Source organism: Astyanax mexicanus, chromosome 4, assembly GCF_023375975.1.
Source record: "Astyanax mexicanus isolate ESR-SI-001 chromosome 4, AstMex3_surface, whole genome shotgun sequence".
Lineage (NCBI taxonomy): Eukaryota > Metazoa > Chordata > Actinopteri > Characiformes > Acestrorhamphidae > Astyanax > Astyanax mexicanus.
Genome location: NC_064411.1, coordinates 34,812,648 through 34,832,121, shown reverse-complemented (window position 1 = coordinate 34,832,121; position 19,474 = coordinate 34,812,648). Strand labels below are relative to the sequence as shown.

Genomic DNA, 19,474 nt, shown 5'->3' with positions numbered 1-19,474 from the left:
AGCATATTCTGCTGACTCAGCATGCTCTTCATAATCAGGACCACTGTAGTCCACACTGGCACACAGGCCCACACTAAAGAGGTCGGACAGGAAACGTGTTGGTGGCTTTTTTAGTTTAGTTTCACATTTCCATTAATTTGCCACCTGTTGCTCAGGCTGCTTCACTGCGAGCGCAGTCGGCTTTAAGCCAAATGTACCATAACTGTGACTTTCAGACGGTCCAGCAGACCGAGCATGAAAAATAGCGTCCACTTAAGAAAAACCTGCTGATGTAGCAAATTTTTTACGTTTTACTTTTCAACACCAAAAAACTTCTGTCCAAAAGCTGGATTCTGTCCCATTTCTTATTCCTATGCTAGACAGAACAAACAAGGGGGCTTCAAGTGGTCTACTCGACTAAGGCACTGCCACCATGATGTGACCATGATCAGAGATTTGAATCCCAAATCGTACTACTTGCCACCAGCAGCTGGACTCTGAGCGAGCACAACTGGCCTTGCTTTCTCTGGGTGGGTAGATGTCACTCTCTCCCCACATCACTCCCAAGGTAATGATGGTCATCACAGTCATCTGTAAGCTGACGTATCAGAGTTGGGTCTCTGCGCTTTCCTCTAAGCACACTGAATCAGCAGCAGTTTGAAAAGAGGTGGTGGCTGGCTTCACACGTGTCTTCACCCTTCTTGTGTTGGAGGCATTACTAGTGATAGGGTGAGTCCTAAGCAGTTTGAGTAACTGTCCTACTAAATTAAGCAGAAAATTATTTAACTGATTTTGATTCAATAACAAAAAAATCTATCAAATACTGGCTTATTTCTTTATATATTTTGACTTTCTTTTATTTAATTCTGGCTTATTTTCATAAAATTATTTAAATTTATTATTTAAATAGGCAGATCCAAAAGGTAGATTGTTTGCCTATTATTTTGGCTTTTTACCTTAAATAATTTACTTTACAATTCACTTTCCTAAAATTCTGACTTATATGTTTTCCTGTAACAAGTTTTTTCTTATTTATTTGTATTTTTTTAACAATGCACTTTATTTTTTTTAGAAATGTAAAAAATAACATTGACCATAATTTTTTATTTGTTGCAGTTGTTATTATTATTATTTTTTTATCACAGCATATTTTTGTACTGTTAATTTTGATAAATTAATAAATAAATAAATTGCCCACTAATACATTAATACAAAAACATTTAATTAAATGGTGGGTGAACTTGTGTGACATGGTTCCGATACATCAGCTCACAGATGCCTTGTGCTGAGCAACATCACCCTTTGTAGTGAGGTGGCAAGAGAGCCCCATCTACCTTCCCAGAGAGAGCAAGGCCAATTGTGCTCCTTCAGGGCTCCGGTAGCTGATTGCAAGCTACATGAACAGGATTTAAACCCACGATCTCCTGATCATAGTGGCAGCATTTAGCCCACTGGACCACTCAGATCCCCAACTTGTGTCATTTTAATGTGATTTACCAGAAACGGTAAATTCAGGGTAAATATTTGTTATCCCCATGTTTTTCTAGTGTACCCTGCCGTCCCACCCTGATGTAGAAGTGAGGGCTGATCCACTGCCCCTCCCTCCCTCCCTCTCTCTCTCACTCTCTCTCTCTCCGGTAAGGTGAGTCTGGAGGAAAAACATGTATTTTTTTTTCTGAGTGATGAAACGGAGAGAGTCGAGCAGCAGCAGCGGAGAGCAGCAGTCTGTGTGTGGGTCTGTAGTTGAGCGGTGAGCTCTCTTTGGTGCTGGTGGGCAGTGGAGGGGGTCTGCAGCTCCAGGTATGTTCACTGTTTATCTGCTTCTCAACTGTTTAAGTTAGATTTATTTACTTACAGCTGCTTTATAGGTCTCCTCTCGCATAATTCACTTTTTTCTTGTTCTTTGTGAAATACAATCGGTCTCTCTGAGTTGTATATGCATGCTGCACATGAAACTGTCAGCTCTGTTTACACCAGCTAGTTAGCGTTAGCTATCGTGTGTAAGTAACTATAAGTTTAAATTGGATCTCCGGTTGATTCTGCGTTTTACTGAGACCTTAAATATACAAAATATATTAAAAGCACGGTTTGACACGATAACACAATTCGACAGAACAATGTCAATGTGTATCAATCAATGTGTTATCAATGTCGTGAGGAGAGTTGTAGTGCTTGAGATGCTGCGAGTCTAATGTTAAGCAAAGTTTAAGGGTTAACTTTATCTAGCACTCAGTGCTATATCTTTATAACTAAGGCTGTATCTCTGAAAACATTTTGTCCTTTGAGTTTTAGAGCTGTAAAATTGACTGTGGGGAAAGGCAGGTAGGCGTTCTCTGCTGCAGTGCTGTCAGCCAATCAGAGACAATATGTTTACATGTATGAATATTTATGAGCGAGAGCCGAAATCCTGTCCTTCTTCAGAGACCTCTAATCCCTTGAAATAAAGCAAATATCCAGTAAAATAAAGTGTTATAGAGAAACACCAGAGCATTTATTTTACAAAAAACTAGAGACCACAACTAGACATTTTAAATGAATGAAACAAATTATGGAATGAGACCTTTAATCAGCTGAACTGAGCTGAACTGAGTGGGTAATTAACAGTGGGGTGAGTCTCTGAGGTCTGAATGCAGTGGACTTCTTCCATCCAGTCATGTGTGGGTGGGCTTCTAGGCTCCTCTGAATGTGAGCAGTGAGTCCCACCTCATGTATTTTCATATGTTCACACTGCTGAGAGACAGACAGCACGACTGTCTCACACTGCTGTTTCACAACTTCTGCCAGGAGTGAATGTGATATATTAAAGAAAAAGGATGTTAACCCAGCTGGTTTACAGTGTTTAACAGTGTGCACAACTATTTACTGTTGGTTTGTGATTTTATAGTATTAAAAAGATCAAATGCAGTTGATTATTAGCTTTTTATTAACATAGAGAAAGAAGAAATTGTTTATATGTTGGTTATACATGTAATACATTTTCTTTTTAAGATAATGTGCATGACAGTACAGGGGTAATATTGTTTTTTGGTGGTTATAAGGACTAATTAACTATAACTGTAACACTGAATAAAAAATTCAAGTTATGCTAATAGTAAGTCCGGTGTTAGTAACATTAAAAATCCACTAGGTAGGTTTGAGATTTTGTGCTTGCGGGCTCCGCCTACAGTTGTAGGGTGTAATAAATGTTTCAGGCAGATTAGTTTCTCTTTCTCGTTTTCTGGCTTTCACAGACATATTCGGTCTCTTTCCAGCTTCTGCCAGAGTGTCTGTATGTTAGATTGTAAAGAATGAACCAGTAGTCCTTGTAGAACTGTTAGAACTAAAGGTCGGACAGCAGGTCGCAGTTCTCGCTAGCGTTGGTCGTGGCCGCCTCGGAAAACTTACAGATTCTGAGAGCACCGCTATTCCTCCTATTACACCTCAATGCAGCGCTGCAGTGAGTTTCAAGCTGGAATTTTACTTCGATCAAAATTTAAGGAAATCCTACCTAGTGCTTCTTTAAAGAAAACTATGACGAAAACATAAATTGACAGCCTATTTTTACAATAAAAAAGAAACGAGAACTGAACTAAAATTTATACTTTAAAACAAAAACTAGGACGAAATTTATTACACTTTTTAACAACAAATAAAAACTAAACAAAAAATGTCAAAGACTAGCGAATGGGGAAATAATTTGTAAGAAATTGCCTTTTTGACCACTGATTACAAAGTGTAATTACGGTGTGTGGCAGTGGACAAATAGCTATTTTATTCTATTTTTTATTATAGAGATGTGCGTCCGAACACGACTAAAATTTTCAGAGGACCATGGAGTTCAGACATCTGAGAAAAACACATACATGGTTGTTCCGGACAGGAATAAAATCACAGATGACCCCCTATAAAAAAGAGAAAATTACCCCAGGACCCCCTGAGAAACTAATCCCGTCTGGATAAGACTTATAACTAAATAAAAATAAATGTTCAAATTTAACACTAAATAATTGATTTAAGACAGCCAATTATACAAATTCTAACAACAAATTAACTACTGTATTAGTTATGAGCAATTACTCGGTTCTAATTAGATATGATATTGTTATAATATAATCTGTGTAAAGCTGTGAAGTTAGCCATGATAATTTTGACATAAATGCTATTGTGTTATGATGATGTTAGCTACAATTAGTTATTAAAAAAAATCAACTGTCCTTAAATTACCATTAATTTTACTTAAACAATGGTTGAAATATGTTGATAAATGATACATTATAATGTTAAGTTAAACAGATATCTTTATTTGAACATGACCTAATCAAACTGGTTAATGTTACATATATATCTACTTGGCTATAATAAAAGTAAATGATGTAAAATTTTTATATCAACCTCAGAATTGTTCCAGTATCTCAGGTATTTCCAGCTCTGCAGGCCCAGTAGCTGTTCAGTGGTGGTCCACGATAAAACTGCACAGCCATCTTCCGTCCACTCCAGCCTCGGAGCTTTGAGCAGTCATTAAAGTAATGACTCTACAGCGAGGGCTGTGGTGTCAGTGCGGGTTAGAGCCACCCACACACACGCATATCATTTGTAAATGACCACGTTCACGCTCTGAGCAGCACTTTGAGGCACCCGGTGCACTAATGTGCGATCGTGAAGACTCTAAGTAGTGGGGAAATCTGTGTAACTGAATGTTCCGTTTGTTATGATTCTATTTCAGGTAATCCTGGAACGTTTCTGTTGGTCCGTTCTGTACAAAACGTCCTCACTGTTCCGAGGGCGGGTAGAGTTTTCAAACAGGGAGAAACAAAACTGGTAAATGTAATTCACCCTCAGATCCCCTCTGCAGTGCAGTGATAGAGAAATTCAGAGCTTTGGCTCACTGGTCCCTCCAAGCTGGTCATCCTTGAGCGGTTATTGAGCCTCCATCCAGCAGCACAGGTCCCAGAGCAATTTCCAGTGTGGGAGCTAGATATGTTGGAAGCCCTGAGAACCATGTTAGCGAGTCAGAACTGCAGGAGCAACTGCAATTCTTTTCATAACGAGAAGTCCAATAGCAATCCTACCAAAAAGTTGAATGGATTTCGGTTCTTAAAGTCAAATTTGATGATGTTGCTGGTGGTCCAGACTAGTAAGCAATAGTAAGTAATAGTAAGAACGCCTACATCGAAGTAAGCATGGGTGTCGCCATGTTTCCTTCTAATGGGGAAGCTGGGATAAGCGCCTAAGTAAACAAAACTGTAATTTAAAAAAAAAAGAAATAAATAAAGTTAAGCAAGCTCTGGATGTTAATCTACACAGATTTCCCTCCTGAAAACTGTTTATTTGGGTGAGTAAAGCACTTTCATTTATTTACAGTAAGCTTAGAATTCCAGTAATTTGTCCAAGGGTGAGCACTAACTGCAGATTGCAGCATAGCCAGCCCTGGTTATTAGCGCTAGCCAGCCCTAGTTAACAGTGCTACTTAACACCTGTTTGCAGCGCTTGCCTGCCGCGGTTAGCGGGGCTCCCCAGCCCCACTTAGCAGTGTTACCCAGCTGCAGTTAGCAGCGCTAGCCAGCCCCGGGTAACAGAGATTCCCAGCTCCATTAAGCAGTGCTACTCAGCCCTGGGTAACAGCGATTCCCAGCCCCAGTTAGCAGCGTTACCCAGCTGTGGTTAGCAGCGCTAACTCCTTTTGGGAAAATGAAAGGATTTTATGTGTGCATTATAGTCCGAAAAATACAGTAAGAAATACTGATTATTTAAGTTTTTCAAACATAATTCAGTAGTTATATACATATAAACAGTCATTCAGAATGGGGTTTTATGAGAAGCATACCAACTTGAATTAATTTGCACTGGTATGATTGAAAGTAGGCGTTGCTATTAATACAACACAAATATGGCTGTTTTATTATTCACTATCCAGGACTAATGGATGGACTAACCCTGTCAACAGTCTATTTTTACGTCTTGTGCCCACGTCGTTAAAAAAAAATTACACTGATGGATGTGGTGGTCTGGAAGCGAGGTGTGTTCAGGTAAATTTCCGGCGTGTTGCTATTTTGGCGGCAGAAAACACAGGTGCGCTACCAACTGAAATAAACCTAGTCAACAGTCAACAGTTAATTCTCATAGGTGCGCCCAGCCCAACTCAAACAAAATAAAGAATAAATTAACTTTGCTGTTCCCTTAAATGAGCTGCTGGCATACCTTCACAGCGTGAACAGGCAGGTCAGTATCCTTTGCTAAGATGCACAAAAGCGTCGCTCTGTTAAGATACGAACGTGCCAAAGTCAGAATGCACCTGCCTCTTAAAGGAAATGACAACTGGCATACTGATTGCTTTTTTCCCCCTTTACACCCAAAACACACCCATGATTAATTAAGAGAATTAGTACATGCCTTTTGCGCATTTCGAGCCGCACAAGGCGTATTTTTTGCGTCCTTACGATACCAAACACACACCAACACCTTTCTTAATCCACCTGTGCAATGCGTAATTGAATGATGCACTATAGATCATCGCTAAAATAAGGCCCTAAGTCCCCATATGAAAAGCATTCCCAAAAGAGTTGAAGCTGTTATATCTGTATAACAGATATAAACTCAAGGTCATATTTGTGAAGGCAGACGACTTTTGGCAACATAATGTTTATATATAGCAGAGCTTAGCTTGCAGTTGAGTTGTGTTTTTAGCTTGGCTTGCTAAAGGGTTGCCTTCCAAAGCTAAAGCCATTAGAAAGTAATAAAGTGATGGAAAACTCTAAAGCTGCTCCAGAGCCCTTTTTAGGGTGAACCTGAATGAAAATATGGATTTAAGCCGTTCAGTGACACGCTTTAGACATGAATAAATCATCAAAGGCTCACTTTTCCCCTGCAGGATGCACATCAAAATGCAAACACCGGGCGGCTGAACAGAGCCGTCGAGACGAAGGCTTAGCGAAGTCTTTCAAAAACCAGCAAGGCTTCAGGTTCCTGCAAAATCTCATGTGGAGAGGAGTCTTCATGCTGTTTTTGAGGGTGTAACAATATATTTAAAAATCAATTAAAAATAATCAGCATGTCGAAGCATAAAAAAAACATCACACCCACACAACATACACTGTTTGTTCTCTTTTTTGTTAGAGTTGTTGTATTTTTTTTGTGAAGCTGGTAAGTGATCAAATCAGTGCATCTGTTTGCAACCTATTATTACAATCAAAATCAAATAATTAAATTATGGTGAGGGGTGGGATTATGTAATGCACACCTATATTAAATAAGTAGGTAGTCCTTGAATTCCTATAATTGGGTGTTCATTTATTTACTGGACAAGCAAACTAAACTGTAATTCTTAAAAACGAGAGCTGGATGTTAATCTACATAGATTTACTGAAAATTGTTTATGTGGATAAATAAAGTGTTTTAGTTTATTTACAGTAAGCTTAAATTTCCAATGTGCTAGCAGCAGCGCTAGCCACGGTTAGCAGGGCTTAGCGCTAGTAAAAGCCAGGGTGCTATCAGCTAGCGGTTCATCCCACATAGCTTTTTTTACACGGTAAACACGCAGACTACAGTCCGAATATCCTCACCTCTGAACGACAAAGGAGCTATAGCGCACGGTTAGCGGCTAATGCTAATACTTCTTCAGCCTCACTGAAACTCCTGTATAACTCTGTACTTTAGCTGAGTGGCTTTACTGCTCCTTACAACCTGACTTGTAAAATTCACACATAAGGCGACCTGGCGATTTTTGGGAAACTGATTTTAAGTGTGAAAAACACAGTAAGTCATATATAAAGGTAAAAATGAGCTAATTCTATAATTAACAGAGTAACTTTACATAACATTGCACCTACGCTTCACCTTTTGTGTAAAGAAATATGCACTTGTTCAGTTCTTCACGTACTGTTATTGCTGCCGATATGCTTAGAAAGACTGTGAATAAATGGAATATAAAGTTTCTGTCTCCGCAGCTATAAGATGAGTTTTAATGAAAGTAAAGAATCTTTTCATTGTTATTCCATCTGAAAAAAGTACTCATTTAAGTGAAATTATGTTTGATGATGCAACATGGAACAAACAGTAGGTTATATTAGGATATATGCTGTGTAACAAGTGGAGAAATGCAAGCATAATTTGCACAAGATTACAACAATACAATAGGCATTGCAGACATAGGAAAAATAACAGATAATTTATTACATATATATATAATTTCATTGTATATATGTAATGTTTTAATGTCCAAAATGCCCCTCTCTGGTTCGATAATAGTGGTGATAATTCACCCAGCTATGGTTAGCAAACCTTACTAAAGCTCAGTGATTACCTGTTCAGCAGAAAAATAGCCTGCTTGCTCGTTTCCATGGCTGCAGCATGCTGTTTGCATGTTATTGTCTTTATCTAAAAACCTTTAGTGTGGAAATGGGACTGGAGAAATGGCAGTTTGCAGCTTCAAAGGTCACATTCCACACAGATTTCTGTGATGTACTGCACAGTTCTAGTCAAAATTCACCTGAACACCCCTGACTTCCAGATCATCACGGCCATCAGCATAGATGTATATTCGTAAGCCTGCTTGCTATTTAAATGATGCAGACACAAAGCATGAAAATAGACTGTTGACAGGATGTAACATAGCAATGAGCATCATAACGTGTCTTGCGCAGGGTGTCTGATAGGGCGCTGCAAGTCTAAGAACATTTTTACCATACCAGATATAATGTTTTCGGGTTACTGCAGTATGTAATTACAGACATTTTAACACACCTTTTTAAACATTAAGATATATATATGGTTATGCCCCTGTGACAGTTTGTATGACACAGATTAGGCCTAGTCTCAGTCTGAATTTCACAGCCTGTGCTGTTTCTCAGTGGGAAATGTCTCCAGAAATTTACCACAGACTTAATCTGAGGTTGAAAAACCAGGAATTGATGTGTGTAATCAGTTTTCTACAGCGGGTTTTTTGAAAAAATAACCCGTGTAAATGAGCAGCCTGCAGAAAGAGGATAGACCTTGCTGGCTTACTGTGAAGTCGTTTGCCGTATTTTGGTTGATAAAAATGAGAAAATAAAATCTTTGAAAAAAGCAAAATGCACTTTAAATGCACTGCCTCAATGTCCAGCAGCAGACTGAGCAAACGCTCCAGATAACCCAGGCTGCTCAGAAATTAGCATAAAGCAGACAGGTTTCAGCAGATAGCAGAAGAAGCCAACAAAGGTGGAAGTACAACCGTCGGCCAGAATGTTAAAACAGCTCTGACCCATTGAGGCATGGACTCCACAGGACCTCTGAAAGTGTTCCGTGGTATTTGGCACCATGACTGACGTTAGTAGCAGATCGTCTTTGAAATTTGGGAGACATGAACCTGATACTGAATCATCACTTGACTTTTCTTGGAGAACTTTTGGTATGTACTGACCACTGCATTTGGGTAAAGTCTAACAAGATGTGCCTGAGCTTTTGGAAATGCTCTGATCAGCTGTCTCAGGTTATATTTATATGAATAATAGTAATGAATAATAACGGTAATAATAATATCTAATTCATACTGTGCTTCTTCTATTGTATTCCTTTTCTTGACAGATTTTTGCTAAAAAAACATACAATACAATTGGACACCATTTACAATCAAATTCACTGTCATTTTGACATGCACTCGTTTATTTGTTGTTTTTTCATCCCTTGTTCTCGTCATTTACTCCTATTAATTTCCACCTCTACTAAACCAGGTGTGCCTGCACGGTTTGATGGTAACGTCTCGTAATGTTTACATGTTCTAATCCCTACAACGATACTAACCTGCACTCGTATGTGTGTTTTCCATTAACTTCTATTAATTTACACCCATACCACATACTATTATCTCTTCTTATCAGCAGCCACCAAACTGCACATACTACTTCTGGGCACGTCCACAAGTTATAACCCATAAATCGAACTAGCCTGCACTCATCTCAATGTCATATTATTAACCCTTGTTCTTTCCATTCACTTCCATTTATTTTCGCACATGCCCAAGGCATAGGGTTTCAAATTGCCTGACAGCCACCATGTACGGCATGTACTCCTTTATTTCACATCTCCGAGTTCTAATCCAACACCATACACAATTATCTGCTTGTTGTTTTTTTCATTCGGCATTCCTCTCATTTATTTCCATTCATTTTCGAACATGCACAAGGCATGGAGTTTCATTTGCCAAACTGCATGTACTCCTTCAGGCTAAGTACTCCACAACAATTCTGTTCTGACCCACATTCAACTGTTTATCATTTTTTCATCCCTCGTTCCTCCCTCCCATTTAGCTGTGCAAGAATTCTTTTCTTGATTTTTTAGATGTTATTATTATTATTATTATTATTATTATTAATAAATTATGTATTTTACACTCAAGCTGTTTTACAAACTGCAATTTGTATATGGTTTATTAATTCTGTCACTCCAGCTCATCCTAAAGGTATTAGATGGAGAAAACTTCACAGCCCAATGCTAGGGGCTTATACCCCTTCAGCACATGCATGGGGCCAATAGTGACCTTGGGGTCATGTGCTCACAGCTGCTCTAAAGTGTCCCATTCAAATGATCAGTGCTTTTTTAGAACGAGATAATCCTTTATTAATCCCACAGATGAGAAACGCACAAGCTGAGTAAGTGTGAATGTTGTCTGGATATCTAAATTGTGTTGCCTTAATGAATGTGAGGAACTTACTATAGCTCCTCCAGGATCTGATTTTCCAGGGGAATCTTTGAGAAAGGTGTTATTTCTGTTTCTTCAAGCAGCTCCCGGATCTTCCTCTATTCTAATTTGACAGGAGCTCCCGTGTCAGTCAGGCTGATGCGTCTCCTAAAGTGAGACTAAATCAGCCTGGCACACCAGAGACGGTTGCCGGGGTGTCGTTTCGGCTGAAAAATATTGTTAATGTCACATCATGATATATTTTTATCTCACTATGACTGCTCTATTTTCCTTTTAGAAGTCTGATGTGTATGTCTTACTCTTGCTAGGTTTTTTGGGTCACCTGGAGGAGATAAAACTTTTAGTATCAGGTGATTTGTTGCTAATAAGATGTTAATTACAGGATAGGGCGGGGATTTTAATACTTCTGTGGTGCCTGTCGAATTACTTTAATACTTAAAAAACACAGGTGTGCCACTGGCTAATTTGAACCCTGACAACAATCAACAGTCAGATATCTTTCTTTTCTCCCACCTCCAACTTCAGTCAGTAGTTTGACTGTATGTTGTCCTACTCCCAACAAAAAGTATTAAATAGTTTAATCACTGAGTTTAAGTCCCTTCTGCCAACTGAACATGGCAGAAAGGATCCTAAAAAGAAGATTTTGATAGGTTCAGTAAATAAGCTTATATGTCTTTTGTCTCACTCCCAAACTGAAAAGCAGAATCTGAATAGTTCAGTCAGTAAGACTGACTGTCAGTTATCCTGCCACTAACTGAAGAGAATACTTTGATTGGTTCATTCAGTGAGATTGACCAACTGTTTATCCTGTTCTGTCCTGCTTTCCATCTAAACAAGACTTTTCCATAGGTTTAGTCACTGAGATTGACAGTATGTTGCCCTGCCCTGACTACAGAATGAAATTTTGATTGATTAAGTCAGTGAGACCTACTGTCTGTTGATTCATTCATCGAGAGTAATTGTCTCTTAAACATCGCTAATTGAAGAGAGATGATTCACTAAGACTTGGTTTAGTAAATAAGTTACTGAAATGAATTTGATTGGTTCTATAACTGAGATTTACTTTTTGTTGTTCCATTCCCAAATAAAAGGTGTTTTGAATATTTTAGACACTCTAATTGACTCTTTGTTGGCCACAACCCTACTGTGATTGGTTATTTCGAAGTGTATTATTGGTTTTCCCTCCCTCTGCTGAAAATGAGATTTCAATTAGTTCTGTTGTAACATTTGTTTGCTGTTTGCTTTCTTTTTGCAGCTGGAAAGGGATCCTGTTCCTACAGGATACTGATACTGACCCCCTCACCAGAAGTGTCCAGAGGTTTCCTGGCATGACCAACCTCAGCTTTTCCGCTTTCTCCAATCAGAGCTCGGCCTATGGCAGCCCCCGCAGACCGGTTACAGTCTTCAGCGTGCTTACCTTCACACTGCTAGCCATGCTGGTAGTGGCCACATTTGTGTGGAACATGCTGGTTCTGGTGACCATCCTGAGGGTCCGCACTTTTCATCGTGTCCCGCACAACTTGGTGGCCTCCATGGCCATTTCTGACGTGATGGTGGCCGCGCTGGTCATGCCGCTAAGCCTAGTGCACGAACTGAACGGCCGGCGATGGAAGCTGGGACGAATCCTTTGCCACGTCTGGATTTCCTTCGACGTTCTGTGCTGCACGGCCAGCATCTGGAACGTGACGGCCATCGCACTGGACCGCTACTGGTCCATCACTCGACACCTGGAGTATACACTGAAGGCAAGAAAAAAGATCTCCAATGTGATGATTGGACTAACGTGGCTTTTGTCCTCTGTTATCTCACTGTCTCCTCTGTTTGGCTGGGGGGAGACCTACTCGGAGGAGGGAATGGAGTGCCAGGTGAGCCAGGAGCCATCCTATACTATCTTCTCGACCTTTGGGGCCTTCTACCTGCCGCTCTGCGTGGTGCTCTTTGTCTACTGGAAGATTTATAAAGCGGCCAAGTTTCGCATTGGTTCCAAGAAGATGAACACCATCACGCCGGTAGCTGAAGCCGTGGAGGTATGTTCTGTATTTAACATGAAGGCCTGGTAGTCACTCAAGTTTATTACGTTTTGGCTGCAGATCATAGGTGGTTATACAACTTCACATTAACATTTAGCACTCAAGGCCACCTGGTTAACAGAAAAATGCCCCTTGAAAAGGGGCAAAAGTAAATATTGCATTTGCCTTTTAGCCACTGGACAATTCTATAGACATTTGTGAGAGCCTCAATGTAGAACTATCATTCAGCCTTAAGAATCACTGCATTCTTTTACAGCACAGATTCAGTTTGGTTTCTAGGTAACAGACTTTGAGGTACACACTATGTAAGACCTATGTTTGACTGCAATACAGTCTGTAAAACTTTGTGTCCCTGAGAAGATGCCTGCACTGTCCTTTTTGACCTCAAGACCCCCAGTTTTGCGTGACAGCAGGCCTGGGAGGTGAATAAAAAAAAAAAACAACTCATGGTTTAGACTAGGGGTGGGGCAATATATCGATATTGTGACACATATTGTTGGTATCATATTATATTGTTTTAATTTTATTGTATCATATCGATATGTTTCAAATAGCAAAAAAATGTTTTCACATGGGCGCTCTAAACTCCCTAAGACCAGCACCCCCAAGTTGACTTACCAAAGTAACTGCTTTATTATTCCAAGTGGTGGCGCTAATCAAATGAACAGGATAAACTTGCAGTTGTCCAAGTGGTTGTCAAATTCTTTGAAACTGACACAATTAAATACATAATTTGTAGCTCATTTAGGAGTACCATATTTTTCGCACTAGTAAGGTGCACTGGATTATATAGCGCATTACGTGACACTACTAAGGAACAGGGGTGTCGCCATGTTTTCCTTCTCATTCAGCAGGTCTCCCCGCTGGCTAACTTAAGTAAACAAAACTGTAATTCTTAACAAAATATTTTAAAGTCAAACAAGTGCTGGATGTTAATCTACACAGATTTTTCTCCTAAAACGGTTTATTTATGTGTGTAAAGAGTTTCCATTCATTTACAGTAAGCTTAGATTTAAGTAAGCCAGGGAAATATTAGCTAGCGGTTCATCCCATGTAGCTTGTTTTAACATGGTAAAGACAGACTACAGGCCAATAATACTCACCTCTGAACGGCTAAAGAGCTAATGCTGCTCCAGCAGTGCTAGCCGGGGTTAGCAGCAGCCTGCAGGTCAATAATATGCGCCTCTGAGTGGTGATGGAGGTAGCGCTTATCGCGGTTAGTGGGTAATGCTAATGCTGCTCCAGCAGTGCTAGCCGGGGTCAGCAGCAGATTACAGGCTGATAATACTCACTTCTGAGTGGCAAAAGAGCTAGTGCTTATCGCGGTTAGTGGGTAATGCTAATATTGCTGGAGAACTAAACTGAAACTGCTGTATAACGCTGCACTTCAACAAAGTGGCTTTACTGCTTCGTACAACCTGACTGGTAAAACACAAAAGTCATACATTGGGCACACCGAATTTTAAGATACACTGACAATTTTTGGGAAAATTAAAGTTTTTTAAGTGTGTTATATATTGCAAAAAAATATGATATTGTACTCTATTTAATAACACAAATGCTGTGAAATAATGTAGAGAATTATCTTGCGATTTATCGAGTATTACAGAATCACAGTATCATGATACCGTTGTTATCTGAAACAGCTTTTGATTGGTTTGGCACTATGGATAATTTCCCTACCTGCCAGTGAGCAGCCACAATATATCAATCAATCAACCTTTATTTCCACTCAGGAAATACATTGAGTGTAACCCTCATTTTAAATGTAGCCGAGCATACACAAAATTAAAGGGATTGAAAATAAAGTTTAAATGATAAAAAAAGCAAACAATGTAAGATTTAATTAAGACAAATTAAATAATTCAAAATAAAAGATATGCAGACAGGCTAGAATGTAAAGCAGTAAATAAGTAAAATAATAAAATATAAACAAAGTTATAGAACCACAATTATAAAAAAGTAAATGATTGAACTAAAATAAATAATAATTATTATTTTAAAAAATAAAAGGAAGAAATAAATAAAATAAAAAAGGTAAAAGGCCAAAAATAAAAGCAGTAATAAAACATATAAAGGATGAAAGGAATAAAATAAATAAAATAAAAGAGGGCTAAAAGGTTAAACATAAAATTAGATAAATAAGATAAATAAAATAAATAGAAAGATTAGAGAAAAAAGACAAAATAATTAAAAATGTAAAAGAAAAACTCAACTAAAACAGTTACAGGCTTTCTGAAGGTGGTTAGATATTAAAAGTTTTAAATAATTTAGTGACACCAGTGAGCTGATATAGAAGACCCCAGTTCAATTCCCAGTCTGGGTGACTATGCTTCACTACACCAATAAGTTCAATGTTATGAGTCTTTGGGCAAAACGTCTTTCACTATATTGCCTCACTTTGGTGAAATGAATAACCTTGTAAGTTGCTCTAGATAAGGAGGTGATGTGATGAATGTAAACGTATCATCCGCAGATCCACCGCACTCTTAAAAACAGGTCTTTAATAAAGTACCTGTAAGAATTGCCAATCTGACATTTTATTTCACTGGTTTTGTTCTTCGTACTTCGCCAGCAGGGAATTATTATTTCAGCTTCCATAATTAGCTGTGTTCTCAGCATCCATTAAGTTAATCTTTGTGTTAAAATGAATATGCTTTTATTAGGTCAGGTAGTCCCCAAGGGCCCCATTAAGTTGAACAGCATGTGGTCAGTTGCTGAACATGTCCTGGCACTTTAACGGAATGTAACCTTGATGTGAGGAACTGAGTGGCTGTAACAGCTAAAAGGCTTTTTTAGTTTCCTCAGTGGACCTACAGGGTCTCAACTGGATTACAAAACCTCTGGTTCAGTCAGAAGTAAAAAGGACTGAAACTGGAAACTGGATACTCAGTTCTTTCGGCTGTTGCTTCTTGTGTTTCCTTTTATTGGCTGTTCATGAACACAGCTGTAGTTCTGAGAAAAATGTACTACATATGGTGCAGCGTTATTTCTGCTATATAGCTGACAGTTAAGAGCCTTCAAAAGTTTATGATGATATGTATTGATGTGTGTATTTGTGTGTGTGAGTGTGTGTGTGTTTTTGTTGTTTTTGAGACAAACTGTCCAAACTTTGCATTTAAAGTAGAGAAATATGATGCTTTCTTTTTTTTTTTAATTAAAAGGAGTTAAAGGAAAATACAATAAAGTGAATTGTTATTGTTAATTGTTTATCAAAATTAATGGATAATATTTCACACAAATATAAATAGCAGAGTATATGTAACTATATTATTCAACTCTAGACCTGATGTTATTATCCCTGAACACACTGAATGATATTCACACACACTTATAGCTCTGAAAAAAAGAGACCACTTCAGTTTCTGAATCAGTTTCTCAGATTTCGCTATTTATAGGTTTATGTTTGAGTAAAATGAACCTTGTCTTTTATTCTATATAAACTACAGACATTTCTTCTAAATTCCAAATAAAAACATTGTAATTTAGAGCATTTATTTGCAGAAAATGAGATATGGCTGAAATAACAAAAAAGATGCAGAGCTTTCAGACCTCAAATAATGCAAAGAAAACAAGTTCATATTCATAAAGATTTAAGAGTTCAGAAATCAATATTTGGTAGAATAACCCTGATTTTTAATCACAGTTTTCATGCATCTTGGCATGTTCTCCTCCACCAGTCTTACACACTGCTTTTGGATAACTTTATGCCTTTACTCCTGGAGCAAAAATTCTAACAGGTCAGCTTGGTTTGATGGCTTGTGATCATCCATCGTCCTCTTGATTATATTCCAGAGGTGACTCAACCTCCTAAAACTGACAAAGTGTGAGTCAAAGTGTGCAAAGCTGTCTTCTAAACAAGAATGCTACTTTGAAAAACCTAAAATACAAAACGTTCTTTTTTTTTTACTAAATAATTCCATATCTTTCTTTATAGTATGGGTGACTATGATTTTAAAATAATAAAAAATACTTTCTTTTGCTTGGTATTGTATATATTAGTATATACTATATATATATATATATTCAGTGTGGACTGTATATAATTCAGGGTCTTAATATTTGCATTTTATGTTTTAAAATTCTTCACATAACCTCTTTTATGGACAAGTCGACACCTTTGTAATGTTTGCAGCATCTGTTTTTGCATTGTCTTGTTAAAATATGGAGATTCTTGATCAAAATGTCCAAGAATGTCCATATTGCTCTAAGATCTCTACTCTAAGATGCACTTTTCTGCAAAAATGCTGCATCAGAGAAGTGTAATCATACAAAAGAATATAAAACTGTAGCCATTTGAATTAAATGAGGCATCTGAATCCATATTTTTAAATATGTGGGTTTCTAAAGGTTATTTTAATGTATGTAGTTTAGTTATTGTTTCTAAAATAAAAAAAAAGAGTTCTTACAGAATATGTCCTGACAGGGTATGTGTGTGTTTTCTGGGGCAGGTGAAGGAGGCATCACGGCAGCAGCCTCAGATGGCATTCACTGTGCGGCACGCCACCGTCACGTTCCAGACGGACGGAGAGACGTGGCGGGAGCAGAAGGAGCGGCGGGCGGCGCTGATGGTGGGAATCCTCATCGGGGTGTTTGTCCTTTGCTGGATCCCGTTCTTCCTGACTGAACTGGTCACGCCGCTCTTCTCCTGCCACGTGCCGCCCGTGTGGAAGAGCGTCTTCCTCTGGCTCGGCTACTCTAACTCCTTCTTCAACCCACTGATCTACACAGCTTTTAACAAGAACTACAACAACGCCTTCAGGAACCTGTTCTCCAGACAGCGCTGAGAGCAGACGTGACCAGCGTGACTCTCTTAACTTCTGTAAAATAAGAGACATCCTGATTGGAGCTGAAAAAAAAAACAGTGTCAGAGACAATTTAAAGCATGTTTAAATGGATTGGAAGGGGTTGTGTTGAGCCTGATGACACTTTTACAGATTCTTAGGGCTATTTTACCCATTACACTATAGATAAATGAACCAACAGGACTTGGAAATGTCAACAGCAGTATTACCTTGTACATTTACAGTCAAAATAGACATTGAGCCCTATGTTACACCCTGTGCAAGACTTGTCACGATGCCCGTTGTTATCTTCAGGGTTCATACGGGCATGAAAAAACTGGAAAAGTCATGGAATTTAAAAAGTAGAAATTTCCAGGCCTAGATAATTTTTTGGAAAAATCATGAAAAATTTGGTCTACAAATCTTCTGTTTCCATTTATCAATGGAGGAAATCTATTTTGAGCTAACAAATACGTCAGCTCAGAGTTAATTCAGTAATTTAGCCCTACGCAATGGAGCTCTCAAGATATGACACACATTTTATTATTAAAGAGTATGTGTCAGATTCATTTTAGGCCTATTATAATCCATTTTAAATATAGTTTAATAAACATAAACATTTTCGGTTGCACTGATGTTTTAAAGATCGTATGGTCATAAAAAAAATTGTCATGAAGGCATGGAAAAGAACGCTGTATCTTACACCTCACTGGTGGTCTGGAAGTGAGATGTGTTCAGGTAAATCTCTGGCGTATTGCTATCTTGGCAATGGAAAGCACAGGTGCGCCACTGACTGATAAGAACCTAGACAACTGTCAACCGTTCATTGCTATCTTGGGATGCAGGTGCACCACAAACGCTTAACGCTAAACGTTCATCTTTGAAAGAAAAAAAGAGGAGAAAATCAAGCTCCTTCACATTAAAAAACACCAATGACTGTGTTCATCGTTTCACTGTGAGACTTTTATTTTAAGATTTAAGAACAAAATTTATTAAATACCTTAAATCTTCCTGCAGTAAAATAATAAAAGCTTAAATTTCCAACCATTATTGCCGTGCTTTTGTTTGTTTTGCAAGTTTTTTTGAGAAATCCAGTGTTATGATTTGAGGAACATTGCATTATGAATATTGTAGTGAATGTACTGTTGTTGTCTTAGTTACAATAATCAAGGCCACTATGTTCTCATTTTTCTATCTATCTCTCACTGGCATATTCATTTTTTTTGCTTTACAAGTAAGTCAATAGCAAGAAATGTGAAGGACTCGCCCCCCCCCCCCCCCCCACCCCAAAAATGACAAAAACGACAAGTATTGCTGCAGAGTGGCATTAAGGTAAAACACAGTCTAGAGACTAAGCTTATTAAAGGTAAATAGTAATACTGTTTCCCTACAAATGTGATACAGCTCCAAATAAAAAACAACAGAAAAACCTTTGATAGACAAATTAACACACTACAAATACAGAAAAGAAAGTGTTTGACAAAATGTTAGCAAACTAATTTAATGTACAGAACATTTTAAAAGTTTGGACACATCTTCTCATTCATTTTTTTTATTTCCACTATATTGTAAATGAACACTGAATTAATACTTTAGTTCTAATCTACAATGCATAAAATGATATAAATATAGTGGATTGTGACTGTTACACAACAGTTTTGGGATGTTGGATATTGTCAGAGTGGCATATAGCTCAATTTTGAGGATTTTTATTTTAGTTACATCATTTATATGAAATTAATGGACCAATAAAAATGTTCCAAAATTGCTACAAATATACTATTACATTGACTTCCATTGGAAGTCAAGAACATTTTGTCCCTCTTTAAAGCTGAAGTTTTGGGATTTAGAGCCCTCTCTGGTGAGAGTGGGTAATTGCACCGAGCATGTGAAAGAATCATTTTAAACTGGGTGGGTGTGATGCGGTCTCCTTTTAGAGGGGATGAATCCGATTCCAGGTTATATTCTGAACGACAGAGAAAGTGTGCACGCTCAGTCAGAAACTTTACCTTTAACTACACACTTTGTTT

At 38.2% G+C, this 19,474-nt stretch overlaps 1 protein-coding gene across 1 annotated transcript; it reads left to right on the top strand.

Moving 5' to 3' along the window:
* Positions 1–1,697: 1,697 nt before the first annotated feature.
* On the top strand, positions 1,698–18,494 carry htr5aa (5-hydroxytryptamine (serotonin) receptor 5A, genome duplicate a). The gene is made up of 3 exons (XM_007252972.3): positions 1,698–1,779; positions 11,886–12,657; positions 17,112–18,494. Exons 2-3 carry the CDS (start codon positions 11,959–11,961, stop codon positions 17,445–17,447), a joined length of 1,035 nt encoding a protein of 344 aa, XP_007253034.1. The 5' UTR covers positions 1,698–1,779; positions 11,886–11,958; the 3' UTR covers positions 17,448–18,494.
* The last annotated feature ends 980 nt before the right edge of the window (positions 18,495–19,474 follow it).

Bases quoted from the DNA above. Each gene is read 5' to 3' on its own strand.
- htr5aa (XM_007252972.3), top strand. From the start codon at position 11,959: ATGACCAACCTCAGCTTTTCCGCTTTCTCCAATCAGAGCTCGGCCTAT. The intron at 12,658-17,111 runs GTATGTTCTGTA...TTTCTGGGGCAG, and splicing joins CGGTAGCTGAAGCCGTGGAG to GTGAAGGAGGCATCACGGCA.